The sequence below is a fragment of the Hippoglossus stenolepis genome, chromosome 11, assembly GCF_022539355.2.
Source record: "Hippoglossus stenolepis isolate QCI-W04-F060 chromosome 11, HSTE1.2, whole genome shotgun sequence".
NCBI lineage: Eukaryota > Metazoa > Chordata > Actinopteri > Pleuronectiformes > Pleuronectidae > Hippoglossus > Hippoglossus stenolepis.
Window position 1 is genome coordinate 12,743,381 of NC_061493.1, and position 23,974 is coordinate 12,767,354.

Sequence of the window (23,974 nt, forward strand, 5' to 3'; positions counted from 1 at the left end):
GTGCATGTGCTTGTATGTGTGTATGTGTGTGTGCATGTGCTTGTATGTGTAGATATGTATGGGTATGTGCATGTATCTTTAACTCTTCCTGACAAGTACAAATTCCAGTTTGCTAAATACATAATAATTATCTAAGGTAAACAGAACCATGACACTCCCCATGTCTTTCATGCACATACTGTGTGGTCCAAAATCTGAGACCCTTTTCCATTACACATAAATATGAAAGTGTTCAGACTCGTACATGTATGGTGAGATACTCAAAGAGACTCTCTACTGACTACTACTGCAGGTGGATATACACCCTGGTATGTGTAGCTGTGATGTACAGAGAGGGCTTTACGGTGCCATCTTGGTTGTAAAACACCACCGTGCAGTTTCTCTCCCTGGGTTGCTAGTATTAAGAGTGCCCCAGTGCCCAAAAATAAACACTTCTGCACACAGTTTACTCCTCCCTCCTTTGCACAGGCTGAAGCCGACACTTCTCCTCTTTCAAAATGTTTGTTTTTATGATGTGAAACGGGCCTTGAGGGACCAACAGAAGGCCCCTGAGTGGAGATACTGATCACAGCCAGAATAGCTGGTGGAAGGGAAAGAAAGCGGGGTTGTGTGGGCTGGTGAGACATGAAATGAAACATGTTATAAGCACTAATACTGTCTGGCTGGGAAACTGAGGGAGTCATAGATTGATACTGTGAATGGGTGTGTGCAGTGCAGCTTAGGAGATGCATCCACAATGACTCGTTTGGAAAGATGTGGAAGCTCCACTTTAACGGACTAAAGAATAATAATTCCCACATTATTCTCTATGATAACTATAATATCCAAACATGACTCTGCATTTATTAAGCTTTAGATGGGGCAGAGACCAGAGTCATTTATAGCATGTGTGCACGCATGTACGCAGTAGAACATTATGTCCTCCAAGCCAGCACAGGGATTAGAGTAGTTCCATTTACTACTGAGAGGAAACTGGCTGCTGAGCTCTGGGAAGCACCCTCAAACTGACTCCCCAACTGACAACACAGTTGAAGTGGGGGGAAAAAAAAACACGAGAGAGAGAGAAGAACAGAATATTTATGCACTTTGATGGCTCACTCCTCTTTCCCTTTGAAAACAGAACAAGGAGAAATGGAAGGCAGTGCATAGGCAAGCAAAAAAGGAAAGAGGAAAAGAAAAACTAAATGGGATGATGAGGCGAATGGAAAAATAGATAACCCCTGTGCGTTCAGTCAGGAATTTTGATGGGCTTTGTTTGTGTTATGAGGCAAAGTGTGTGACGGGGCTCAAGGAGGCTTTCAGGGGACAAGCCACAAATATTGAGTAGTGAGTGTGAGCCACAGGATTCACAGGCCAGCGAGGTACAAATCAGGGATGTCAGAACCATTCGATTTCCTTCTCATCCCCTATACTTATATTGATTAAGTTACATTCCAAAGATTTCCTCATTAACTAGTGGTAGGAAGAGGCAATGTGCATCATTTCCAACATTGTGTTGTGCCTTTCTCTGCAATCCCTGGTTCCTTTTGAGACAAAACTGTCAAATGTACAGATTCAGCTCTTTACTTTCCCTCCCACTGTCTTAATGGGAACTTTTTTTAATGGGAACATATATTTCTGACATAAGTCCTTCTCTCCCATCACTCTCTTCCTTTCTCAGCTGTTCCTCACACCAGGGAGCTCCATCACTAAATCCCCTCTCCCCTACAGAGCAATCAGCGCTGGTTTCACTGCCCGACTCCCCTCGGTCTCCATTGAACATGTCATTTGCCTCCTCTGACTCAAACACTGAGAGAAAACTACTGGCCCAGCATGTTGGAGCTGGCGGACACCAACCACGCCCCCTCCGCCTATGCAGCACCGTTCGGACATGTAAGCATTCATTCTTTTTCACATATGCGCACACTTTGGGATTTGGCTGTTTGTCAGACTGGAGGCTGGAGCCCGGAGATGGGACCACGAGGGGATGCGGTGCAACGCAAAGCCACTGTCCCAGAGCCCACTGTGCTGGGCAGAAGAGTGGGCTTCACGCTGAGAGACAGAACACTTGGTGTTCCTCCCCTCAGGCGTGAGCTGGAATCAGCACAAGACCGAGGATTGGGGAAAAGGAGGGGCGGAAGGTGGAAGGGTTGTTTGAAGTACATCCTTGGCAAGTCCCCGAGGGAAAGGGGTGGGTGTGGGGGGGGGGTTCTATAGCGTGAAGCCCCCTGCTGACACAGCCAGCCGCTGGACAATCCATCAGCAAGCTAATCAGACTGATCTGGAGCAGAGAGAGACCGGTGCCTCTGACGCTGTCGTGAAGAGCTGAAGCCACAGCTTCTGTTCCTGCAGATTGGCCTGATTTCAGTTCCTCGTGCAGTGCTCTTATCAGGACCTGCAGTATTAAAGAGATTCTTACAAGGATGATCTCACTGCCCCCTCCTGCTGAGATCTAGGACACCCTGAGCATCAAGCTCAGTCGCCACTGTATGCTTGAACCTTCGGAGAGGAGGCTTTGAATTTGCTGGTGCTAATTAATCGTGAACTCATACCGAGGACAGACTGAAATTGGTTTAAGAAGTTAATATTAAAAGGGGCAGAGGAAAACAAAATTCTCAGTAGGATATTTTGAATGTGGCTAAGTATGAGAAATAAAAAAAGCATTTTCAAAGAAGTGGGATACAGTTTCTTGTAATGAATATTTAATTTTGTGGTGCACTGCATAATCGTGATTGTAATAGTGAGATTTTTTTCTTTTCTTCTCTCTTTTACTTATGATCTTTAACGTAACTAAGCACCTGGAATCGGTTATCATGCAAAAACCTAAAAAATAAAATAGTTTAGCCTAAATGTTAAGATATACAGACGAGTGGAGTTATACATGATATGAGAGAAGAAACAGAGTGTGATGCACATTGGGAACAAGAACAGAGCAGAGAAGATAAGACTAGAGAAGAAGAGGCATACATTGATTGAAGACAGAAGAAAAGTAACACGGGCTCGGTTTGGAAACTGAACACAGACCGGAGGGATCTGTTAAAAAAGCTCCACTAGGGAGATGTTGTGGGGATTGCTTGGGGAAATTTTGAGGCCTCGAGGTACAGGCGGATGATAAACTTGATGGAGCGTTGGACGCATCACCAGAGAGTTGTGTGGTACACCACGCAGAGGGTGGAGAAAACGCAAGGTGAAAGTGGGGTGTCATCCACTGAGGACGTCCACAGCCTGAAGCTGCGGATGGCTGCACTTGGGAAGCGTTCAAACGGTCAGATGTTCAGCCGCCACGCTGCTTACAGGTTCTTCTGCAGCTTATTCAAAGTTATAAAAAGAATACATGGCAAAGAGAGGTGAATGCACGATCCGATTCGGAAGGGAGTAAAGGTTTTAAGCTTCTTCCTGAGGTCAATTAGTCAAGTAAATCAGGGCTGAATGCCGACATAACCATGGCAATAACGCTTCGGGGTCTGGGGTTGTGAGGGGAACAAACCATTAAGACACTCCCCGGTGACGGTGAAGGAAGATAGATAAACAAAGATTCTGACGGCTTCTGTGGAACGTGGTGTCAGCGGGGATGACAGGAAGGCTTAGCTTATTGCTTTTACATCATATTAAGACAACTACGATGCTGCGAGAGGCCTTATTGGATCTCCAGTGGATAACGGCAGGGCAGTGTGGAAGCTTCGCAGCATCTGCCTAAGTAATTAGGACTTCAGGGGATGATAGCGGACATAAAGAAAGAATAACAGTGTAGGAAGAGGGAGAGGGCGAGGGTGATGACCGAGGGGGAAACAGAAAGGAAGCTCATTGGCTCAGGGATGGAGACGTCACTGAGATGATCTCTACTAGACTCGTCATGGAAATATAGTGGATTACATGCATGAGCAGTACAGTTAATTGATTCCAAATATGCATTTCAACTAAAATGGATAATGAGCACGGATATGCCTGTTGCTTGTGCTTGTACTCCACAAATGTAAGCGTGTAACTGTTAATGTCTGGGTGTGATGTCGTATGCGATATACTAACTTGTGCAGGGTTCATCCGGCTGGTCAGCATCCCCGCGGTAGTAGCCGTTGCGGCACACACAGACGGTGGCAGCCTCAGCTGATGAGCGGCTGTTAGAGGGACACTGGAGACACAGACCAGGACCCTGGGCTGACTTGAAGGTACCCGGCGGGCAGGCTGTGAGAACAGGAAAAACAATGTCAGGAAAACAGTGAAGAAAAGGAGAGATCATGAGCCAAGGACCTACAGTACAGTCTGCTAGAATTCTGAGAGATGTATACAGAGACTCTGTTTTGTTTTGGTTTTTAACCTCCGGTTGTAAGATGTTATCAAACGTGTCTGTTTAATCTCATTGATAGTATAACAACTTTTTACCTCCCATGATGTTTTTTTTATTAATATTAAGAATATAACTAGCTTTATATCCAATATAAGCAGCTTACAGTCATGCACTCAATTTGTCAAATTATTATCGGGAGGGGCTGCGCAGATGTCTGAGTCAGTTGCTGCAGACATTCTCTGGAGTTTCTCTTACTAGCCCCCTCGTAAAAAGTCCAGAGAATACAGTAGGGTTATGTCCAGCAAGTGGGCACGTTGTTAACATTTCTAACACGAAATGTGAGCAAAACTGAACAACAACTAAAAATTAAATAAATATGCATAAAAACAGAAAAGAGAAATGTTTAAAGTTTATTTTAAAGACATTCACTGAACTAGCGTCAAAAAAGAAGTGCTTCACACGTAGAAGACCCCAACAAAGATGTCAACATGGAAAGAAAATTAGATTTGAGAGCTTTTGTGATAAGGGTCAATGCCGGTGTAAACAAAATCTTGATTTCCACAGCAGAATATTATATTTATAATATTATATCCTGTCTCCGGCACATTCTAGACATATGCCACCTTTCACCAAGTCCAGAAAATGTCCAGACCCAATAGTTTAAACATTCTCAGGAGTTCGTGTCTGAAAACAGCTTTTATTGCTTCTCCAAGATGCACAGAACATTCAGGCCTGAGAGTGAGCTTGTGATCTGCTGTAGTTCCCGGTGTGTTCAGGTTAGTCTATGGCTCAGGTACATATTTTTAACAGAAGACTTGAAGCAGCTTGAAGCAACACATCATTCTGTCATCGCCCGGCACTTTGTGGAGATTTGCATAATGTGTCTAACTTCAAAAGGCTGTGGTGGAGCACAAATATCATTGTGTGCATCTACTGTATATCCAGGCAACACCTTTTTTTTTTTTTGCACGTGTGTGGAAGGATTTACTGACTATAATAACGGTCATAAATGCCTGCTAAAATATTGCAGCAGCCTCACTGATGGGGGAAGAAACTGTGGTGTTGCTGCATGAAACAGAGGGGGAGGGGTCATACATTTAATGGGACATCATACAGTTGCTCCAGCTGTGCCTGTTTGCCTGAGAGAAAGATTGTTAAGGTTCGACTGGAGCTGAAAAATGGATTTGGGGTACATACTATCAATGCTTGTGTAGAATATTCCTTTCCTCACAGACTTAACTGTGTCAGTATTATTTCAATCACAGGTTTCAGAGAAATACTGTAGACAGACTTAATCAGCAGAAGATAACGATGAGCCACTGGTGAAGTGTTTGAAATGCTAGAAGCGAAACTGATTCCACCAGTATTGAATTTACTTACTGCAAAAAGGTTGTATTGTCTCTGACTAAGAGCCCTGTACTCCAATATTTATGGAGAGCTCTGTAAATGGAGGGCTATTTAAAACAATAATGACCAAGGAGTCCCATTGCTCCTCGCTGCCAGGTCAAATAGCTCAGAATATAGCACACTGACGATTTGGGAAAAACCTTTACACCTTTGTAGCAATTTTAAAAAATGCACAGAGATGCTGAGTTTGGAAGCTGGAGTCTATTTTACTGCGCTGTAAAAAAAACAAAACAAAGGCAGGTTCCTGTTTTTATGACCAATCCTATACCGTTCAGGCTGCCTCTTAGGATGACAGTTTGTTAGGGAGAGATAGATCAAGCAAAAGCAAAGGAAGTAAGCAGGAGAAGGAGAAAGAGGAGGCATCACACACACACACACACACACACACACACACAATTCGAGCCTCTGCCCCAAACAGAGGCCGCTCTCCCATCTCCTTCCATGTGGCCGACAGACACACCAGAGGCTAACTGACTGACCTCACGTCTAGTCACACTGCATTTTCACACATGGCAAGAGCATCACATACAAACAAACACAAGGCCGAACCGCAACAGCCACAAAACGGCTTATAAGACGACCGCAAGAGCTGTGAGGCGGCATCGCAGCCGTAGTGCACTGGGATATCCCCGTGAGCCAAACACATTGCTATGCTGAGGATGCTGCTCCAGAGCTGTGCTGAAACTGCAGATGCATGTATGGAAGAATATAAAAGAGTTCTAGAGATTTTGTGGGAGGGGACGGTGAAGGTAATAATGTTGCTATAGGGCAGAATGAGCCTCTTTTCAGAGTGTGTGTGTGTGTGTGAGGAAGCTGAGATTCGCCACCTCTCCTGACTTGTTTGAAAAGATCAAACTCCTTTTAATACAAGAACATTGAGACTCTTAAAACTTCTCCCCGGCCATATGGGGAGCACGCACCAGCTGCAGAGCCATTTTATAAAGCAATAACTTCCAAAGATATCAGAGATTACAAGACGATAAAACACAGATTTAAAATTCATTTTCGGCTGGAGAGGGGGAAGAGAACTTATGTGTCATCATCTCTGCTGCGTAAAACTCAAACATCAGCGTGATCACGTGGCCATCGCACTCACTCACTCCTATGCTCATGCAGTCTTTAAATGCATGGCCCTGACTCTTAAGGAACGCGATCCCAGTAAGTTGTTCAGCGTGTGTTTAATGGGGAGTGAGCTGAATATGTGCAGTGGGTTCTGCCCTCAGGTTGTGTATTCACAGACAGACAGTAACGGGCCTGGACGCTCATAAACGGACAGGAGTGAGGAGGAAAGACGCGGAGGCTGTGCTGACTCAGCTCGTCTGACGTACTGCCACAGACGCGCCTCGAGGCAAACCTGTGAGCAGAACAATGCATATCACACACGCGCTCAAACAAACATACACAGCCTGAGGAATGTGCCATCCTCACCTCCAGAATGCATTTACTGAACTGATTTACACAGAGACACATGTAACCGCTGCTGACCCCATTAAAGAAGATGGCGCGCCCATATTTTCTGCCACTTGACTAGCGTATGTTCGAGATAATTTACGGCCTCTCCTTAGACAACTGAAGATGCTGCGATCAGCATTATGGGAGGGGGAGATAAGTGACAGCCAGGCAAAAAACAAACAAACAGGCAGCAACTCACACGCACATAAACCCTTCACACACGGCACAGGATGAATGTCTGTCTAGATTGCACGGCGTACCTTGGTGCTGTTTTTCTAATGGACACATTATGTGTGCATGAATCCTAGCATTAAACTAATTAATTAGCTGCTCACTGATCTGCCTCACAGAGCAAGTGCTAGAAAGGAGGACACAGATATGGCGAAGTGAGGGCGAGCGAATGAGAAAGCGTTGTGAACAATGTTTGCAAACCCTCAGAGGTCTCGTTCTAAGGGCAGGCAGCAGTGGGCTGAGCGCCGTTATGCTTCATTGAATTTGGAACCGAGCCCAACGTCTTTCCTCCTGATTTGTGAATATTTAGATTGGAGGAGGCCAAGAGTTCCTGTCCCGCAGAGAGCGGGGAAAAAAAGCACGTACACCCATCACTCATCGAACGTGTTGGTTTTCAGGGGCGGGAGGGGAGAGAACATTAGATCAACAAGCAATTAGTCTCCCCCAGTGGGAGAATAACCCACAACTGAACTGGCTGCATGCAGAAACAAAACATTCCACCCTTTCAAGTGGCCTCCGCTGGTTTCTCTCTGTGCATTGTTCTCCCTTTTCTCAGCCCTCACATCTTTTTTAGGTTTGTCCCACTGGCAGTGCATCCCTCTCCCCTCCCTCTCCCACCTTTCCTCCCCCTTGTTGCCTTCCTGCCTTGACTGACGTGTTTGAATCCTTGTTAAGGTTGCCTGTCCGTCTCTCTCCTTCCCTGTGTATCTCACTCTGCGGTGAGATGACAGAGGTGTGCCAGCTGCGGATCATTGCCTCGCCACTCATCAGTCTATCAGCGATGACCTCGTGTCACAGCACGTCGCACCGCGAGAGATGAGACGATGATCTCTTCATGGTCGGTCATTCTCCTAGCAGGGGTTCTTCCTCTCTAATTACTGATAAGACAACAATGTCGATCTGATAGTGATCAACAAGCAATGATGATCAACTTTGTATAAAACATATTTACAAATTCTCAAGACTCAATTGGCCGGGATGAGGTGTTACTTGAGAAGATTAGCATTTAAAAAAGGATCATGTGCAGAGCTGGGTGTTAGTGCTCAGGGGTTAGACTGAGCTATGTGCTTGCTGAGCGTATAATATAGTGCACGCTGCAGGCGATGCATCATACATGGAAGCACACTGGAAGTGCACCGCATAAGGTGCCTGTGCTTAGAATGTGCAGTTGTAAAATGTATGAAGTCCATAAAAAAATCCTCGGAAACGGGAGACGTTGGATTTATGGACATATAGTGAAACAAGAATTATATTAACTTGTCTTGCATCAACAGGTTGTGCAAGATAAAAAAAAAAAAAATTACATTTAGGAGTTGCAGGAAGCCAAAGCAAAGGATAATGACCAAGATAGGTTTGGAAATGGTTTTCCTACTCAACCGCAATCCAAGTCACAGTACACTAAGCCCTCCCCTGGCTTTCCCTTTGGCATCACTCCGAAGTATGCATGAGGTTCTAAACCAGCAGAAACGGCTTGGCAGCAAATTGTGAGAAATGCAATCAAACATACGCAGCAGTTCATGTGGAAAGGTAGTCGAGCTTATGTGATAAATCTGAAGAAAAGGGTTCCGTTCTGTAATATGAGATATTTCTCTCCTCAAAATCGCTCTGCAGAACTCCAATATTGAGTGTTAGCACTAAAGTTGAGCGCATCAAAGCCATTACTCGAGTTAAGATGTTTTCTTTGATAAAAGAGATATTTGCATGATGAAATCCACGCAGCATTTCCCCACCAACTTTGGGGAATTAAGAACTTCAAATCAACCTTCTTTTTTGTTTCAAATTTGATATAACTTTGCCCGTCTGAGCTTTTAAAACACTGTGCAGAAAAGAGTGCGTGACTCACAGAAGGGCGCAAGTTGTAAGTAAGCGTCAGTGACCCTTAAGTACAACTCTCGGCCCCCAATACACCCTTAACCCCGTCCCTCATCCATCACATGGGATGGATCACAGTCTTTAAAGGCTTTAGAGTCATGCATACACCCACTCACTCACAAACACTCATACAGATAGGCTTATGAGCGGGTCAAGACCCCAGTTGACCCCTATTTCTCTATGTGGTTGCTCAGCCACTCAGAAAGACAGCTCTCTCGCCCTTAAACCGCAGGAGGCAGCACACACACACGCCGACCGTTTGCCTGTAGAGATTTGTTTAAGTGATAAATCTAACAATATCAATCGAGTGGTAAAATGAATATGTTTGTTTGACAGAGGGAACACAGAACGTGGCCGGACAGCCAACATTAAAACAAAAAGGCAATCAGCGCTGCGTGCCTATTGGTATTCACCCTCGCTCGTCTGTCATTGTTCATTTTCCAGCCCCAATCCACGTAATGAGCAGCTTTTCCAGCCCAGGTGTTCCATTTCTCCACAAGGTCATGGCGAAACACAATACAATTATTTGAGACAGATGCATGGCTGGAAACAAAGGCTTGTCAGAAATATCAGAAAATGCCCTCAGGATATTAAAAGTCAGGGTAAACTGCCTTTTAGGGTTATGATTTATTCATTCAGAGAAACCGACTCAAGAACAATTTAGCATATTTCTCATGAAGGACCAACATACATGGGCGAAGAACGACATGTTTCAGTCCAAGATCTCGGACTCTGGTGTGTGAAATGTATTTGATCTACTGTATGTGCGGTAGTTTCTTTGTAGCTTGAAGGTACCCAGGGTTCACGGTGGTGACATCACTCGGCGAGTCCGGTCAGTGTGCGTCCACTACCGCCTGTCGTCACCTTCTAATCGCAGAGAGTAAGAATGTAAGGAGGAATAAAAGAAGGCCACGGGGGGGGGGTTCTCAGGAATAAAGGGATGGTAGACAGTGTGCGGGGCTTTAAGCATATACTTAGTCTGCTTTTGTTAAGACCTGCGGCGCTAAAGAGTTCCTCCCACAGAACACTCCCCCCGACCATTAATCATCTGTCCATTCAGACCCTGTCAGAACCTCTCTGCCACCACCACCCACAAATTCACACACACACTCAACTCCTCTAAACTTTCTGCAAAACCACTCTGTCCTCTGAGCTATCTAACACATCAATATCCAAATCTGCAGAAACCCTCAGTGAACAATACTTAAACCCTGACAAAGAAAGCTCACACATCCTCCACCAATTAGGCTCTGTAGCTCCACATAGTGCCACGTTGCCATGTAGTCTGCAGAGAGCAAGTTAAAAGCAGAATAATGAGAAGAAACAGACAGATGCGCGTTACAGAAAACAAAAAACCCCTCTGCTGAATAATTTGACACCCTGTCATGTTATCTGTGATGACAGAATTTACCAGCTACATGCATGCGGACATGTTAAACCATGTCTGACTGGATTCAACAGAATGGAGCCACCTCTCCTGGCAGTGGAGCAGTAAAATACCTACAGGAGACAGTGTCCAGTGTGTGTGTGTGTGTGATTTCCTGATTTCTGTAACATAGTCTGCTTCACATACGGAGGTGAAATCCAACAGTCTGACTAAAGCTAATGAACAGAGCAGGTATGTTAGATGATGAATACAGGAGGACACATTATATTGAAATGATGTGTGTGTGTGTGTGTGTGTGTGTGTGTGTGTGTGTGTGTGTGTGTGTGTGTGTGTGTGTGTGTGTGTGTGTGTGTGTGTGTGTGTGTGTGTGTGTGTGTGTGTGCGTGTGTGTGTGTGAGCCTTAACAAACCAGCGAACAATTTAGCAGACAGCCCACGCCCCTGGGCAGGCTGTTACCATGGTAACCTCACAGCCAGTATTTTTTTTGGCTCACACTTTCCCTTTGAACAGCCGGCCAATGACAGACCAGCCGACTGGGAAATCTGGCTCACTGGAAGAGCATGCACTAATCGCGCGTGTCCGCATGTGCGTGTAAGTGCACGTGCATGCATTTTCCCTGTGCCCGCTTAATACGAACATGATACAAATCAAAAGAGCTATATAATCTTTTAGCTCCACACAGACTTATTATAACTGAATATTGGGTTGGCAGTCGGCCACTCTGTATCGCGCCTGGCACATTGTTCCAGGTCAATTTTATTTCCAGTGAGATGCAGCATTGTTCCAAGGCACTGGGCACATCTTTCACATATAGGAGTGGTAGAGGGAGGGGGGTAGAAGATAGAGAAGACGAGGAGGTATTGGTATTCCAGGAAACTCCACTGTGCCAATCTATCCCTGGCTGGCATGTTAGTAGAGAAAACTGCCTTCTGAAGCATATCGGCGCTCAGCAGGTAGTAACATGTGCTTGCACCACAATCTCCACTGTAATCAGAAGCTAACTGGGGACTACCAGGCTCGTTGCCCAATGCCAGCTAACACAGAAGAAAAAAAAAGAAGGGGCACGAAAGACAGAAACAAAATTTGTCCACGGAAGTTATATGTCATTGTTTGATTGAATAATAATTAACGCAGCATTGATGTGGTCTGACTTCACTCAGATAGCAAACTGAAATCTCAAAATCCATTTATGACCTCAATTTGGACACATGAAAATGATGGCGTAAGGATATCAACAAACTTTATTGTCAAATTAAATCCCATTTGTCCCATTTGCTCTCACGGAAAATGTCTATTAATATGTCCGTGTTTTATTACCAGAAATCCATCGTTGTGTCTTGTGTTGAATTGTCTTTGGATCGTGACGCGCAAAGACGGATGATCACAATGAGGCAGTAAAATCTGCAGTTTCAGGCCCTGTCAATTACCTTGCAGTTATGTCATATGGTGAATAAAGTATATGTCCCAAGATAAATAGCTTTCTCTTTTTACCACTCCAACTCGTGAGAGACCATTAGCTTCCTCTGTCTCAGCACTTGTCTCTTTTAAAAAGGATCTAGCTCATTAACTTCATGGCTGGATCAATTAATCTATAGCAGTTAGCCGAAGATGCCCGTGCTTGCTGTTTTTTTCTTCTCCTTTGCTGTTTCCCCGTCCAACTACAGTATGTCTATAAAATTTACAACCTTCAAAAACAAGGTTGGGCGATGTCTACTAAACTGGCATATGGCAATGTCGAGAGAGAGAGAGAGAGAGAGAGGGAGAGTATTAGGAGAGTTACGCCTGTTTTCAGTCACTGCCCATATACTTCCATACGTCCTATACGTTGGCGTGGTTGTTAAGCAATAAATCCACTAGATGGCAGAGCAGAGGCGACAGTTTAGACCAAACGCGCAAGATGGCGGCATTTGTGTCCAGGATATTTTAGGTTCATTTCCGAATAATCGGAGGATGTGGCGAGGCATCATCCATCTTTATATAAAGTCTATAATATATACATGTGTAATTTCAATGCGTCATAAATATACGATTTTTTAATCAGCATTTAAGTAACATAAATCAATTATGGGATTTGAAGTATCGGCACAACATAGATCAACGCTAATAGATGGTGACGTCATCCATTGGCCCAACACTACTTCAAACCTCTTTTTTCCTGCTCTGACATGAGGGGAGCATAACCTGATGATAAGTGGTGGATTGAAAATAATAAATCTATAATCAATATGCTGGCAGAGGAAAAAAAGCTTTCCTCACGTCGAAATATACCTTTGCCTTCTGTATTCAAACTGATACCAGTTAAAATACAGAAACACACTGAATACCTTCAATACCTTCATCAGCCTTGTCAGCTGGCAACACACGGACCCTTTCTCTGTTGCAGCATTGTCTAATAAATTAAAATAGGCTCAGGTGTCAAATTAGGTTGTTTGTTTTGGATAATTTTTCACAAAGTGCATGATTGAAAATGAAAGTGGCTGTGAACAAAGACCCGGGCGGTGGCTTCAAGCTAAGGGGTTGCAGCCATAGTTACAGCTTAGTGATACAGTGAGTACAGAAATACAGCACAGATTGTGTCATTACAGACAGCAACAAGTATAAAGTTGTGCTACCACAGTATACCTGTAATATATAATATATACATACATTATATTTTACAGGTATACGGCTTTAATGCCAATTTGACAGGGAGCCTGATAGTAGATATACCTGTACTGACTGAATGTGAACTTTATTTTTCATCTAACAATGTCATGAGAGGCACTTTCAAGTGTTATATTGGAGCAACAAGGACTTTGACAGATTTGGTCCCTGAGCCAGCCGAGATCTGCCCTATTCACAGATTCTTTACACCGGCTGCTTCATTCATTCTTGAGAGGAGGATAAAAATGGAACACTTTGTTCATTCATTTATCTTTCAGGTATATATATATATATATCTAACATACCCTCAGGAATCTTATTTGTCCTAGTTGTCCTATTTTACAACTCAGAAGCAGTGAACTCTAGTGGTTGCTGCACAGAAGCTGTATTCAAGGAAACAGAATCTGCTGGTAGCTACAAGTCTGTCACCAAAATATCCCCTGAACAGACAGTGAGTCAACCGGGTTGGTATGAATCACGTGTGGTTATGTCGCAGAGAAACGGTGTCTGTTACAGCTTCAGAAAGAAAACTGCATCCAGCATCACCGCACCAAGCAAACAGGCTGGTTCAGAACAGACAATGCACTAGTGTATGAAAGTATGAGCATCGGTCTGCTCGGGTGGAGGACTTCTTACCAAACTTTTATGTGGTTTTGGTGTTGAGGGGTGGATGGGCTTTTACACCTAAACTCATACTTTTTGAGATGACTAGTGAGAAGAGGCCGTTTTCGGCTGTGTGATGTTTGCCAGAATATTTTGGTGTAAACATTGTGTTATGTGCGCTCAATTAGGAATCAAATTAGGGAATGGTAAACTGTGAAGGGACCTTTGTTTTCCGGGTGTTTTATCATTCTGCTGCTCTGCCACGTTCAGATGTGCATAATTACTCATCCCCCCCCTTCAAAGGCCTCTACACTTATTAGCGGAGCCTCATCTCGGAGCCATGGGATGAGGTATTTTGGAAAGCATGGGCATTGGAAGCTATTCTTTAGCAGAGCGAGAGCAATTCTCAAAGTTCAGTGTTAAATGGACTTGTGAGGAAGCGTGATGTGCTTTTGAGATCAGGGCTTTTCACTAAGATTAGCTGAGGTACTTACCACTGTATATGCAGCAGATTTCCTTTTTTGTGTCTTTTTCTTTATCTGCATGTAGAAATTCAAAAACCTTATGGTTTAAATCCCTACATTTATGTACTAACAGTTTGTTAAACAGTTTGCAAAGTGCTGTGTTTAGTTATGTATTTCCTTTGCTAGTGCTGAGATAAAGGAAGAGATCGTTGTGCTTGTATAAGTCTGCATATTGGATAACCATTAATTGTAAACAATTTGTCATACGGTCACAGGTGATATTTTATTTTAAAGTCACCAATGATGTGTCAATGCAAAATATATTCCAAGTGATGTCCGGTGTCTTGTCTTCCATCACAGACACGTGATCTCGGCAACATAAACACACGTGACTCATACCAACCCGGTTGACTCACTGTCTGTTCAGGGGATATTTTGGTGACAGACTTGTAGCTACCAGCAGATCCACTGTTTCATTGAATACAGCTTCTGTGCAGCAACCACTAAACTTTAGAGTTCACTGCTTCTGAGTTGTAAAATATAACAACTAGGACAAATACGATTCCTGAGGGTATGTTAGATATATATATATATATATATATATACCTGAAAGATAAATGAATGAACAAAGTGTGTCATATTTTCCCCATCCTCTCTTAAGCATGAATTAAGCAGCCGGTGTCCTCTCATGACATTGTTGCATGAAAAATGTAAGTTCATATTCAGTCAGTATTACATCTATATTGCTTTTGTAAAAAACATATATATAAGTTTGAATGATTTACTCAATTGGCGTAATTTTTTCATACATTGCATGTTGGTGATTTAGAGGTTTGTAAAGACATCACCACAATCTTTAGACCCAAGTTCACAATTTTTCAAAATAAAGCTCTGTAATTCAGCCCATTATAGTGCATTGCAGCAACAAAACAAGTGCTGTGCTTTTACCTTCCAAGACAAATTGTTAAAAAAATCTACGAATGTGGCTGCCATGACAGAGATTGGAACCCGCGACACCTGTAAATGTCTGCGTCAGTCCGAAATGGTGCAAAGAAAAATAGACATGCCAAGTATGAAGCCGATATGATGAATGGTTCGCAAGATATGTGTGTCAAATACAGACAGACATTTGTGGAATTAGCAGGTCGATGGCGAAGATGTAGGATAACAGAAGGAGGCCAGGAGTTAGCAGCTGAGTGGGCCTGGAGGTGGATGTCAACAAAGGGGAGGAGGAAAAACATGTCTGGTTTTTAAGAAATCCAACATCGAGCTTCGAGGTTAACCTTGGGCTGTGGAATGCATCACTGCTGACAGGACAAGAGGTGGTTAGGTGAGGTTGGAGAGCAGAGGAGTGGAGGGATGGCGTGAGTAACACAGCGATGGTGAGGTCATCAGAAGCAGCACTGGGATGGCGGTGGCATCAAGTATCTCAAAAAACAGCCATCTATATACCGATACAATTATGCAGTCACCAGCAGAGATGCTCATCCAGCTGTACAAGCATATCCGCTGTTCATTGCCCCTGCCGCAATTATGCCTAATGGGAAGTAATGATAAAACACTCGGCATCAAAAGAGAAAGCAGAAATTACAGTATGTGTGCAGCGTGGGAGAGGAAAAGTGACCCAGATCAGGGAGATAGAATGTGAGAAAGAGAGAGAGACAGAAAAGTGGGCGCAAACAAAGTGAGAAAGCACTCAGGGGTGCATCTTGTCACTCAAATAGTTGGTGGCAGAGCCGCAGAATATGTGTTGCTGTGCAAAGCAGCCATTTCTCATTGCATACTTAGTGACGACCAGGCTATTATTTCTAAGGTTGACAATAGGCAACAGGATGCTGTTTAGACACAATATGCATCCGTCCTTCCCCACAGAGGCAGCTCCATTCACGGTCGTGGATGGTTGCGCTTTTATACGAAACAAAAACAACTATTCTGTTGACATCAGGCCAGAAAAACTCAACAGATGAATAACGAGCATGGGAATATATTTTGCTTACACAGAGACAAACAGATGTGTTCATCAAGTGCTGTGTTGCATTGTGTGAATAAACACAAGTTGACTTCATTTGCCGTACACAATGTACCTGCAGCTGTGACACTATCTGAAGGTGCACACCGGCCTGATGGCACATCTATATTCATGTCATATTCACATCTGCATGACCTCTACTCAGCCTTATCAGGAAACTGTATCCTGTTCCGAACAAAGAGACACCTCGCGGTGATGGTGTGCTGGATGGTGAACTGTAGCCCCCGCCCCACCTGTCGGAATATGGACAGCACTGACCTTTATCGGCCCGCCTTAGTCAATACGCCCTGAGCTAGGAAACTGGAAAACATATGTGTTTAGTTTCATGTGATCGTGTGTATGTGTGCCTGAAGTGGAGGCATCCATGTGGGACCTCCTCATGCTGCATGCACTTCCCCACACGTTGCCAGATGGATAGAGACCAGAAGTCATTCATTCGCATGATGGACAGTGATGGACGAGTGTTGATGGATGACCAAGATATTGCACTTCACAGAGAACAAAAACCCAACAGAGTTGTCAGTTGAAGGTGTAGCTCTCTTTGCATCACAGCAGCTTTACAGTGAGACGTTTAACATCGGATTATACTGAGAGTCTGTGGTTTCCAAGGTTCTGTAAATTAAACAAATATCATTAAAGGAGGACTAGGTGAGAAGAAGTTCTGCAGACATGAATAAATCATTTTGAAAAAGTCCCTGATCACCAAAACCAAAATAAGGTTTAGAGTGTTAAGGAAAAAAATATAAATGTATATATGTAATATATAATATATATATAAAACACAAATATATGTATATAAATAAATGTATATCTTGATTTGTGGATAAAGGCATTTAATATGTATTTAACTAATAATATTAATAATAATAATTCACAGATGAAGTCCAATGTTTATTCAGAGAAACTTATCCACATAATCAGTGAGGGAGCTTCTTGCTGCCCTGGGGGCTCAGTACAGTTGGAACAAAGAACGTGCTCACAGTCGAGTGTTTAATTGTGCCAGTAGATGCTTTTTCCTGTGTGTGACGTACTCTGATTAGGCTCTGAGACATTGTGAATTTTGTGAAAGACGTCAACACTTTGTCCAACAGGGAATTACTGAGAAAAAGAACACAACACAACCACCCGGGAAACAGGATAAACCATATAAATGGCAGAAAGCTATTAATATGAGGGTATAAGGGTAAACAAGGCACAGTGGCAGTGTGTGTGTGTGTGTGTGTGTGTGTGTGTGTGTGCGTGCGTGCGCGTGTGTGGATGAGAGTTTGAACATGTTCTGTACGAATGAAGAGGGAGACAAAACAATTTATTTGTGATTCATTTCAATCATCAAATTTAATCCAGCAGCTGATAGACACTGAAAAAGTCACGTTGAGGAACACAGTGCACAAATATGACAACAGGATTTATCTCATTTATGTTTTATTAGGTTGTATTTTGTATTTTGTCAAGTTTATGGCCTTAGCAGCTACAGTCATATTTTCTCTTGATTTCCTAATTTGCTCTTCTATCAAATTTGACTTTGCTCTCTTTGAAACTGTCCAAGCAGAACAACACATCATAGTCACACTGTGGGACAGCTGCTGTAAAGACAGCAGCTTTTACAAATGTTCTATACTCCATCTACTGATGCACTGCTACACTCAGTGATGACCATGAACATGTATGGTTGTGCGTGTTTACATTCAGCAGGAACTTACATCAAACACAATGTCGCACATCAAGCAACATGCATGTACCACCTAACCCTGTGATTGCATAGTAACACATTGCACAAATGAATACACTCCCTGGTGTACACACATGGCAGCACATAAATGGAAAAACAGGGTCAAATATGCTCTGACATCACATGCGCATGAATTCACACATACAAATGCAAAGCAGCGAAAAGTCGTCGTGTGTGTTCTCACGTGTCAGTGGTCACGCACGCATTCTCCTAGTCACCACTGTGTACATACACTTTGCATGTGAATGTTAATCAAGGGCCCTTCTAAACTCTGCTTGTACATCTGAAAATATTCACATTACCATTAATGCCTCTTCGCATAAAGTTCTCGTAAACGCCTCCTGTGAGACTGATGAGTAGTGTAGGAACCCTTTGGTGCGCTCAAATGCACTGGTCAACACACACACACCTTTAAAAACACACCTTCCCTGAGGAGGACATATTGGATTAGGAGTGATTTTTTTTCTTTTTTCTTGGCGCTGTCTCAAAGGTGCTAGATTAAATGTCATACCCACTTTACTACAGAGGGCTCGAAAATAAATCATACTATCCATATACACACACACATGAAAAAATTTACACCACAAACTCACACACCCACCTGCGTACAGTACACACACACACACACACACACACACACACACACACACACACACACACACACACACACACACACACACACACACACACACACACACACACACACACACACACACACACACACATAAATACAGAGAAATGCTCACTCTGGGAGATATATAACATGCTGGCACACCCAAACACTAAGGCACCTGTACGGTCCGGCGAGTCTGCTCTTTGTATTTCAATCACTGAATCAATGGTTCTAAATTGATTGTAGCTGAGCAGGGGCCAGAGATGTTCCCCGTGGCTCGCTGCCCTGGCCCTCTATTGATTAGATCTGAGAGAGCCAATTGCTTTCACACTGGATTAAGGTGTTCCGGGGCAGTGAGCAGGGAGAGAGAGAGAAGCAGAAAGAGAGAGATAGACAGAGAGAGAGTAAAAGGAATGGGCTTTTGCAAGCCGGAGAAACACACCAACAAATCACCACGATCAGGGCGACAACGCAGCTAATTATGTAACAACCACTTTCTGGGAGAGGGCTACGTGAGCACAACAACATATCTGTGTGTCATTCACAATAATGCAGAGGCAAATCATAAGGGTGCAAACACACACACACACACACACACACACACACACACACACACACACACGACACACACCTCTACATTACAATGATTCACATCAGAAAGCACGAATACAGATCAAGGGTGTAATCTCATTTGACCCTGGAGCTAAGTAGCCCATGGCAACAGCATTACACTTCAAAGCTTCACTCTGAGTTTGTTACACATTCCTGCTCCGAAGTATCGAGCGCTGTAACCTAGAGGAATCAAACCAAACTGCACGAACAGCTGGCTTCATACGATCTGTTCTGACCCGGATCAAATGATGAATAAACTGTGAGAGGTGGATAAATCATCTTTTTACAAAGCCGCTCTTCTCCTCTCCCAGCTGTCCATTCATCTTCCTTTTGGTCACGTTCATATTCCACTGGGGGCAGTGTTAAGCAGGATATCCACTCAACACCCCATTACTCTCCCTCTCCATACAACAATTAGCCGCTCCCGCAAGGGGTCCTGTACGGAAGAATGGGCAGGGAGGAGTGGTGGCGATGGAGGCCCCCCCGCCTCAGCCAAAGTTGAGTCCTTTTGTCTGGCCGAGGTTCCCATTTCAAATATTATCCATGCACAAAGGAGACGCTTCCAATCCAGATTAAGCGCTTATGAAAATGAAGAACTGCGAGCACGGAGATGTGGAGGAAACGTGGACGCAGGTCACAAGGGCCAATAAAAGGGCCCCTCACTCCGAGCTCTCGCGGAGGCGTGTCTCGGGGAGCAGCGGCCCCATTCACATGGCATTAGGGAGGTAAAAGCATTGGATTGACTGCGCGAGTCAGGAAACCTCAATATACATTTGGTTAATACCTCTATTGTCGCGCGCTCTCTGTGACTGCTCTCCTAGCTGAACATAAGAAAAGGAGGACAGAGGTAGAGAGGGAATTAAAGAGGCAGAAAAGATGAGATAGAGAGGAGAAACAAGAGAGGGAGGGGAGAGGATTTGCTGGCCCATTCATGCCAGGATGGGTGTGAAGCACACAGAGACACACACACACACACACACACATGCACGCACACATGCACGCACACACAATGAGATCCTTATAAAAAGGCTGTGCACTCTGTTTGTGGGAGTCTGACATGACACAATAAACCTGAGTCAGGAAACCTGCAAAAGCCAAAACACATAATGACAGGACGACCACTGCAGCCAGCGCTATAAAGGTCAGTTTATGGGGAAGTAGGAGAGGAGGATCGGTGAAAAGGAGAGACGGATAGAGAGGCAGAGAGATAGTGAAATTGACTGAGTGTATGAGCATGTGTGCCTTTGTGTCGCTATCACTCCGCGTTTGGTTCATTCCCCAAAGGGTCTTATTATGCTTCACGCTGGCTCCGACACAAAGGCAGCGTGTCTGTATCTCGGCCCATCCAGCTCCCCCAGAGAACATTCTCGGCACAGCAAATCCATTTGTTTGTCAGCTTCTGCCTCTATTCGGACTTGGACTAATCAGATACCATTCTTTTTGAGAAGCATACCACTGTGCAGTCTGGTCCGGCTACACAGTTTCACAAGATAACATCTCTGCTCTTTCAGAGGACTTTTTTTTGTATTTGTAAGCGCCGTGCATAGACATCATAAAACCCTGTCAGAGGGCAAATTATAAAGGTATCGCTCAGTGCATCACATTTAATCAAATTTCCCTTCTAATAATAAAATCATTACTTCTATAAAAAATGATTTAGAGGGTGACTAAACTTTCTCTGGGGTGTTGTCCAAGTTGTCGCCTCATTAAAACGGTTGAGGATTATTAAAATGCTGTTGTTAACTGTAAAATGGGCCTTGGGGATGGACGTCAATCAACTAAAAGCAACATAACATCCTGATTTTAAAGCAGCCATCTAATCCATAGCGACATAGCAGCATAAGAGCTGTGAGAACTGCGGGTCAATTACATATCTTGACCCATGAAATCAATGAAATCAATGGCTTCTAAAGAACGAGAGGGACATATTGAAATGTGTCGCACCGGTAAACAAACGTCTGGTGCACAATGACGTGGGGGAATAATCCATATCCAGTGACAGCATAGTGTAGATCACAGGATAGCCTAATTTCTGTGGCTAATGATTCTAGTCCATTTTTTCTTCTCTGTGTCGCCGTTAAAAGCAGAGACGCGCACCGAACCTCTCACTTCTGTCAACACTGATACAGTCATCAGATTTCAGGTGATGTTTCACGTCCTTCAAGCTACTGCAACAATGTGCAACGGTTACCTCTTTGAGCACAAAACATGAATTTCAGCAGCGTCTGATTTAATGAGTGAGGACTGAAAAGTCAAGATTGCTCAGATGTATGAAATAACAGGATTGTTTTTTTGACATTTACTGTACCCATCGTGCATTTCTTTTTTGCAATGTCACATTACAGTATGAGTCATTGCAGTTCTGCACACGATACTAAATGCAATCAATCCAACCTCCAAGCGAGAGAGGCCCGCAACACGTCGGCAGCTCGGCTATTGACACAGACGCTGTTCCCGCTCGGCAAACACAGGGAAAGCATGACGGGTGTGCGGTGGCTTTTCATTACAAAACGAAGGCAAAAGAAAGACCCTCTCAGAGGTTTGCAGACTTCATTAGACTCCATAAAACCGCACACACTTTGAAGAGTCCATTAACGTTGGTTTGACCCAGCCGACGAGGATGCGCTCTCACCTCCTCTCAACTGCACACACGCTGGGAGAGATGAAGAGGGACACACGCATGCATATGAAGCGTCACACGGACATATAGCTCAGAGTCTGCTCATGCTAATTTTTGGTGTGAGAATTAAAGCTGCAGCCCCCCGGCAAGTGTGGGAACTTAGTAAACAAAAGGAGCCCAAAGCCCAAAGTGCTCAAAGAGAGGATTACCAAGTCACTCTCTTTCTCTTTTTTTTCTCTTCCTCCTTTTTTTTTTTTATCACTGCCCCCTCATCACACACACCTAGACACACACACACTCCTGCTCTCCCCCGTCTTGCTTTCAAGATTCAATATTCACACAGTCTCCTCCAGTGGGCGTTTTTTGTAAGACAGCCACAGCAGGGGGTCCTTGGCATGAGGAGAGACAGCAAAGCCGAGATCGATAATTTGTCACAGAGATGTGTCTCTCGGATTCGGGGCCTCATTGGCTCTTCCCGTCTGTCACTCTGGAAAAAGAAGACGTTTTCTCTGGTTTCTGCAGAACCACATGCCCCTGACCCTGAAAAGTACAGGCTGGGTGAACTGTCATCGAAAACGTGCAATTACACGCAGACAATGACACAGTGCAACGCAAGATTATGGGAGTCGTCTAATTGCCGGATAATTGCATATTGTGAAGGTTTTGAGGTTGTGTTTGGTGCGACCTGCCCTGTTATAGGGAGCCTAGTTGGTTTAGGATAATGTCTGGTGTCATCACATTGATTACACAGACATAATTCTTCACGTGTGCTTAATCTGGGATATTTAGGGAGCACTGAAGATGAAAGTAATGTACTGCACACTTCAAATGCAGAGAAATTATGACAGATGTTGTGAGGTCATCAAAGCGAAATATGCAAAGTTCAAAATGCGCAATTTTTATCCAAAGATTTTAAGCTTTGCGTTGATATTAAGTCCTAGGAAGGACTGACAGGATCAGCACAAAGCATAGAAGATATATACACTTGGCTTGCAGGACTTGCTTATTGTGAACCTAATCCCATCATGCTGACTTTGTGCTGAGTAGTTGTGATGAGTCCATCTACCAGAACTGTAATCTGTGCTTCCTACGCTATTAAAAATACAGGCTTGCAACCTAAAAATCCTGGAATCATCCTATAAGAAAAAAAGTTGAATTTTGTCCTGGTAACACTAAAAGTTATATTTTTTTCTTTTTCATACAGCTACATTGAAAGGTTTGGATTTATTTATCCAAGTTTTGAGATAAATTACATTCTGTGGTGCTTATCCTCATCAACCGCGTCTCCTCCTTTTTAAATTGGCATCTTCATTTCTCTTACATGACCAATCATCCACCTTCGTGTCCATAGTTTCAATTTTCTCTATCAAGGAGGTTATGTTTTAATGAGCGTTTATTTGTAAGTCTGTTCGTTAGCAGAAATACAAAATGATTACGGATTACCCAAAGTACAGTGTAGGGATGCGTTATGGGTCAGGAAATAACCCATTGAATGAGGTGCATCCAGGAATGTTCTTCACTTTCTTAAAAAATTCTCAGTGTTATTCATGAATCAGAAAAAAATTCTGTTTTGTGTGTCCCATTTGCTGCAGTTTGATTGAATTTGAGGGGCCTTGGTGGCATGTGCTCTTCTGAATGCCATTCTAGTTTCAGTTACTTTCTACTGGAGAAATCATCTCTCTGAGGAAGAAAGAGAAGGAAGAGGTCCAACAGGTCAATATCTCAAAACCGGTCAAATAAAACCAACACGATCTGTAATCCTGCATAACCAAATATCACCGGTAATAGAAAAACTATGCTTGCACCTACATTCCTCCCGGTTGCTCTGTCTGCTAGCTCTCAAAAAACAAACAAAGGTTTATTGGCCCTACTATAATTGCAATTCAATTCTAATTAATTTGTAAATCCACAAGTTCCCCAGCCTAACCTTGACTAGTCCATATCTATCACCCTGCCACTGATAACCTTCAGGAGGGGACGAGACAATTTCCTAGAATTGAAATGTGTCGCTCGGCTGTCAAACCAAGGAGGCCGGGCTGTTTTATTAG

General features: G+C 43.7%; 1 protein-coding gene across 2 annotated transcripts in view; it reads right to left on the bottom strand.

Moving 5' to 3' along the window:
• LOC118118015 (ephrin type-B receptor 1) overlaps positions 1 to 23,974 on the bottom strand; it is a 156,497-nt gene that overhangs the window by 63,606 nt on the left and 68,917 nt on the right. For both annotated transcript variants that reach the window (XM_035170778.2, XM_035170777.2), the window contains exon 4: positions 4,006 to 4,161. In XM_035170778.2, the coding sequence (XP_035026669.1) occupies positions 4,006 to 4,161 (156 nt within the window). The remainder of the gene's footprint in view (positions 1 to 4,005; positions 4,162 to 23,974) is intronic.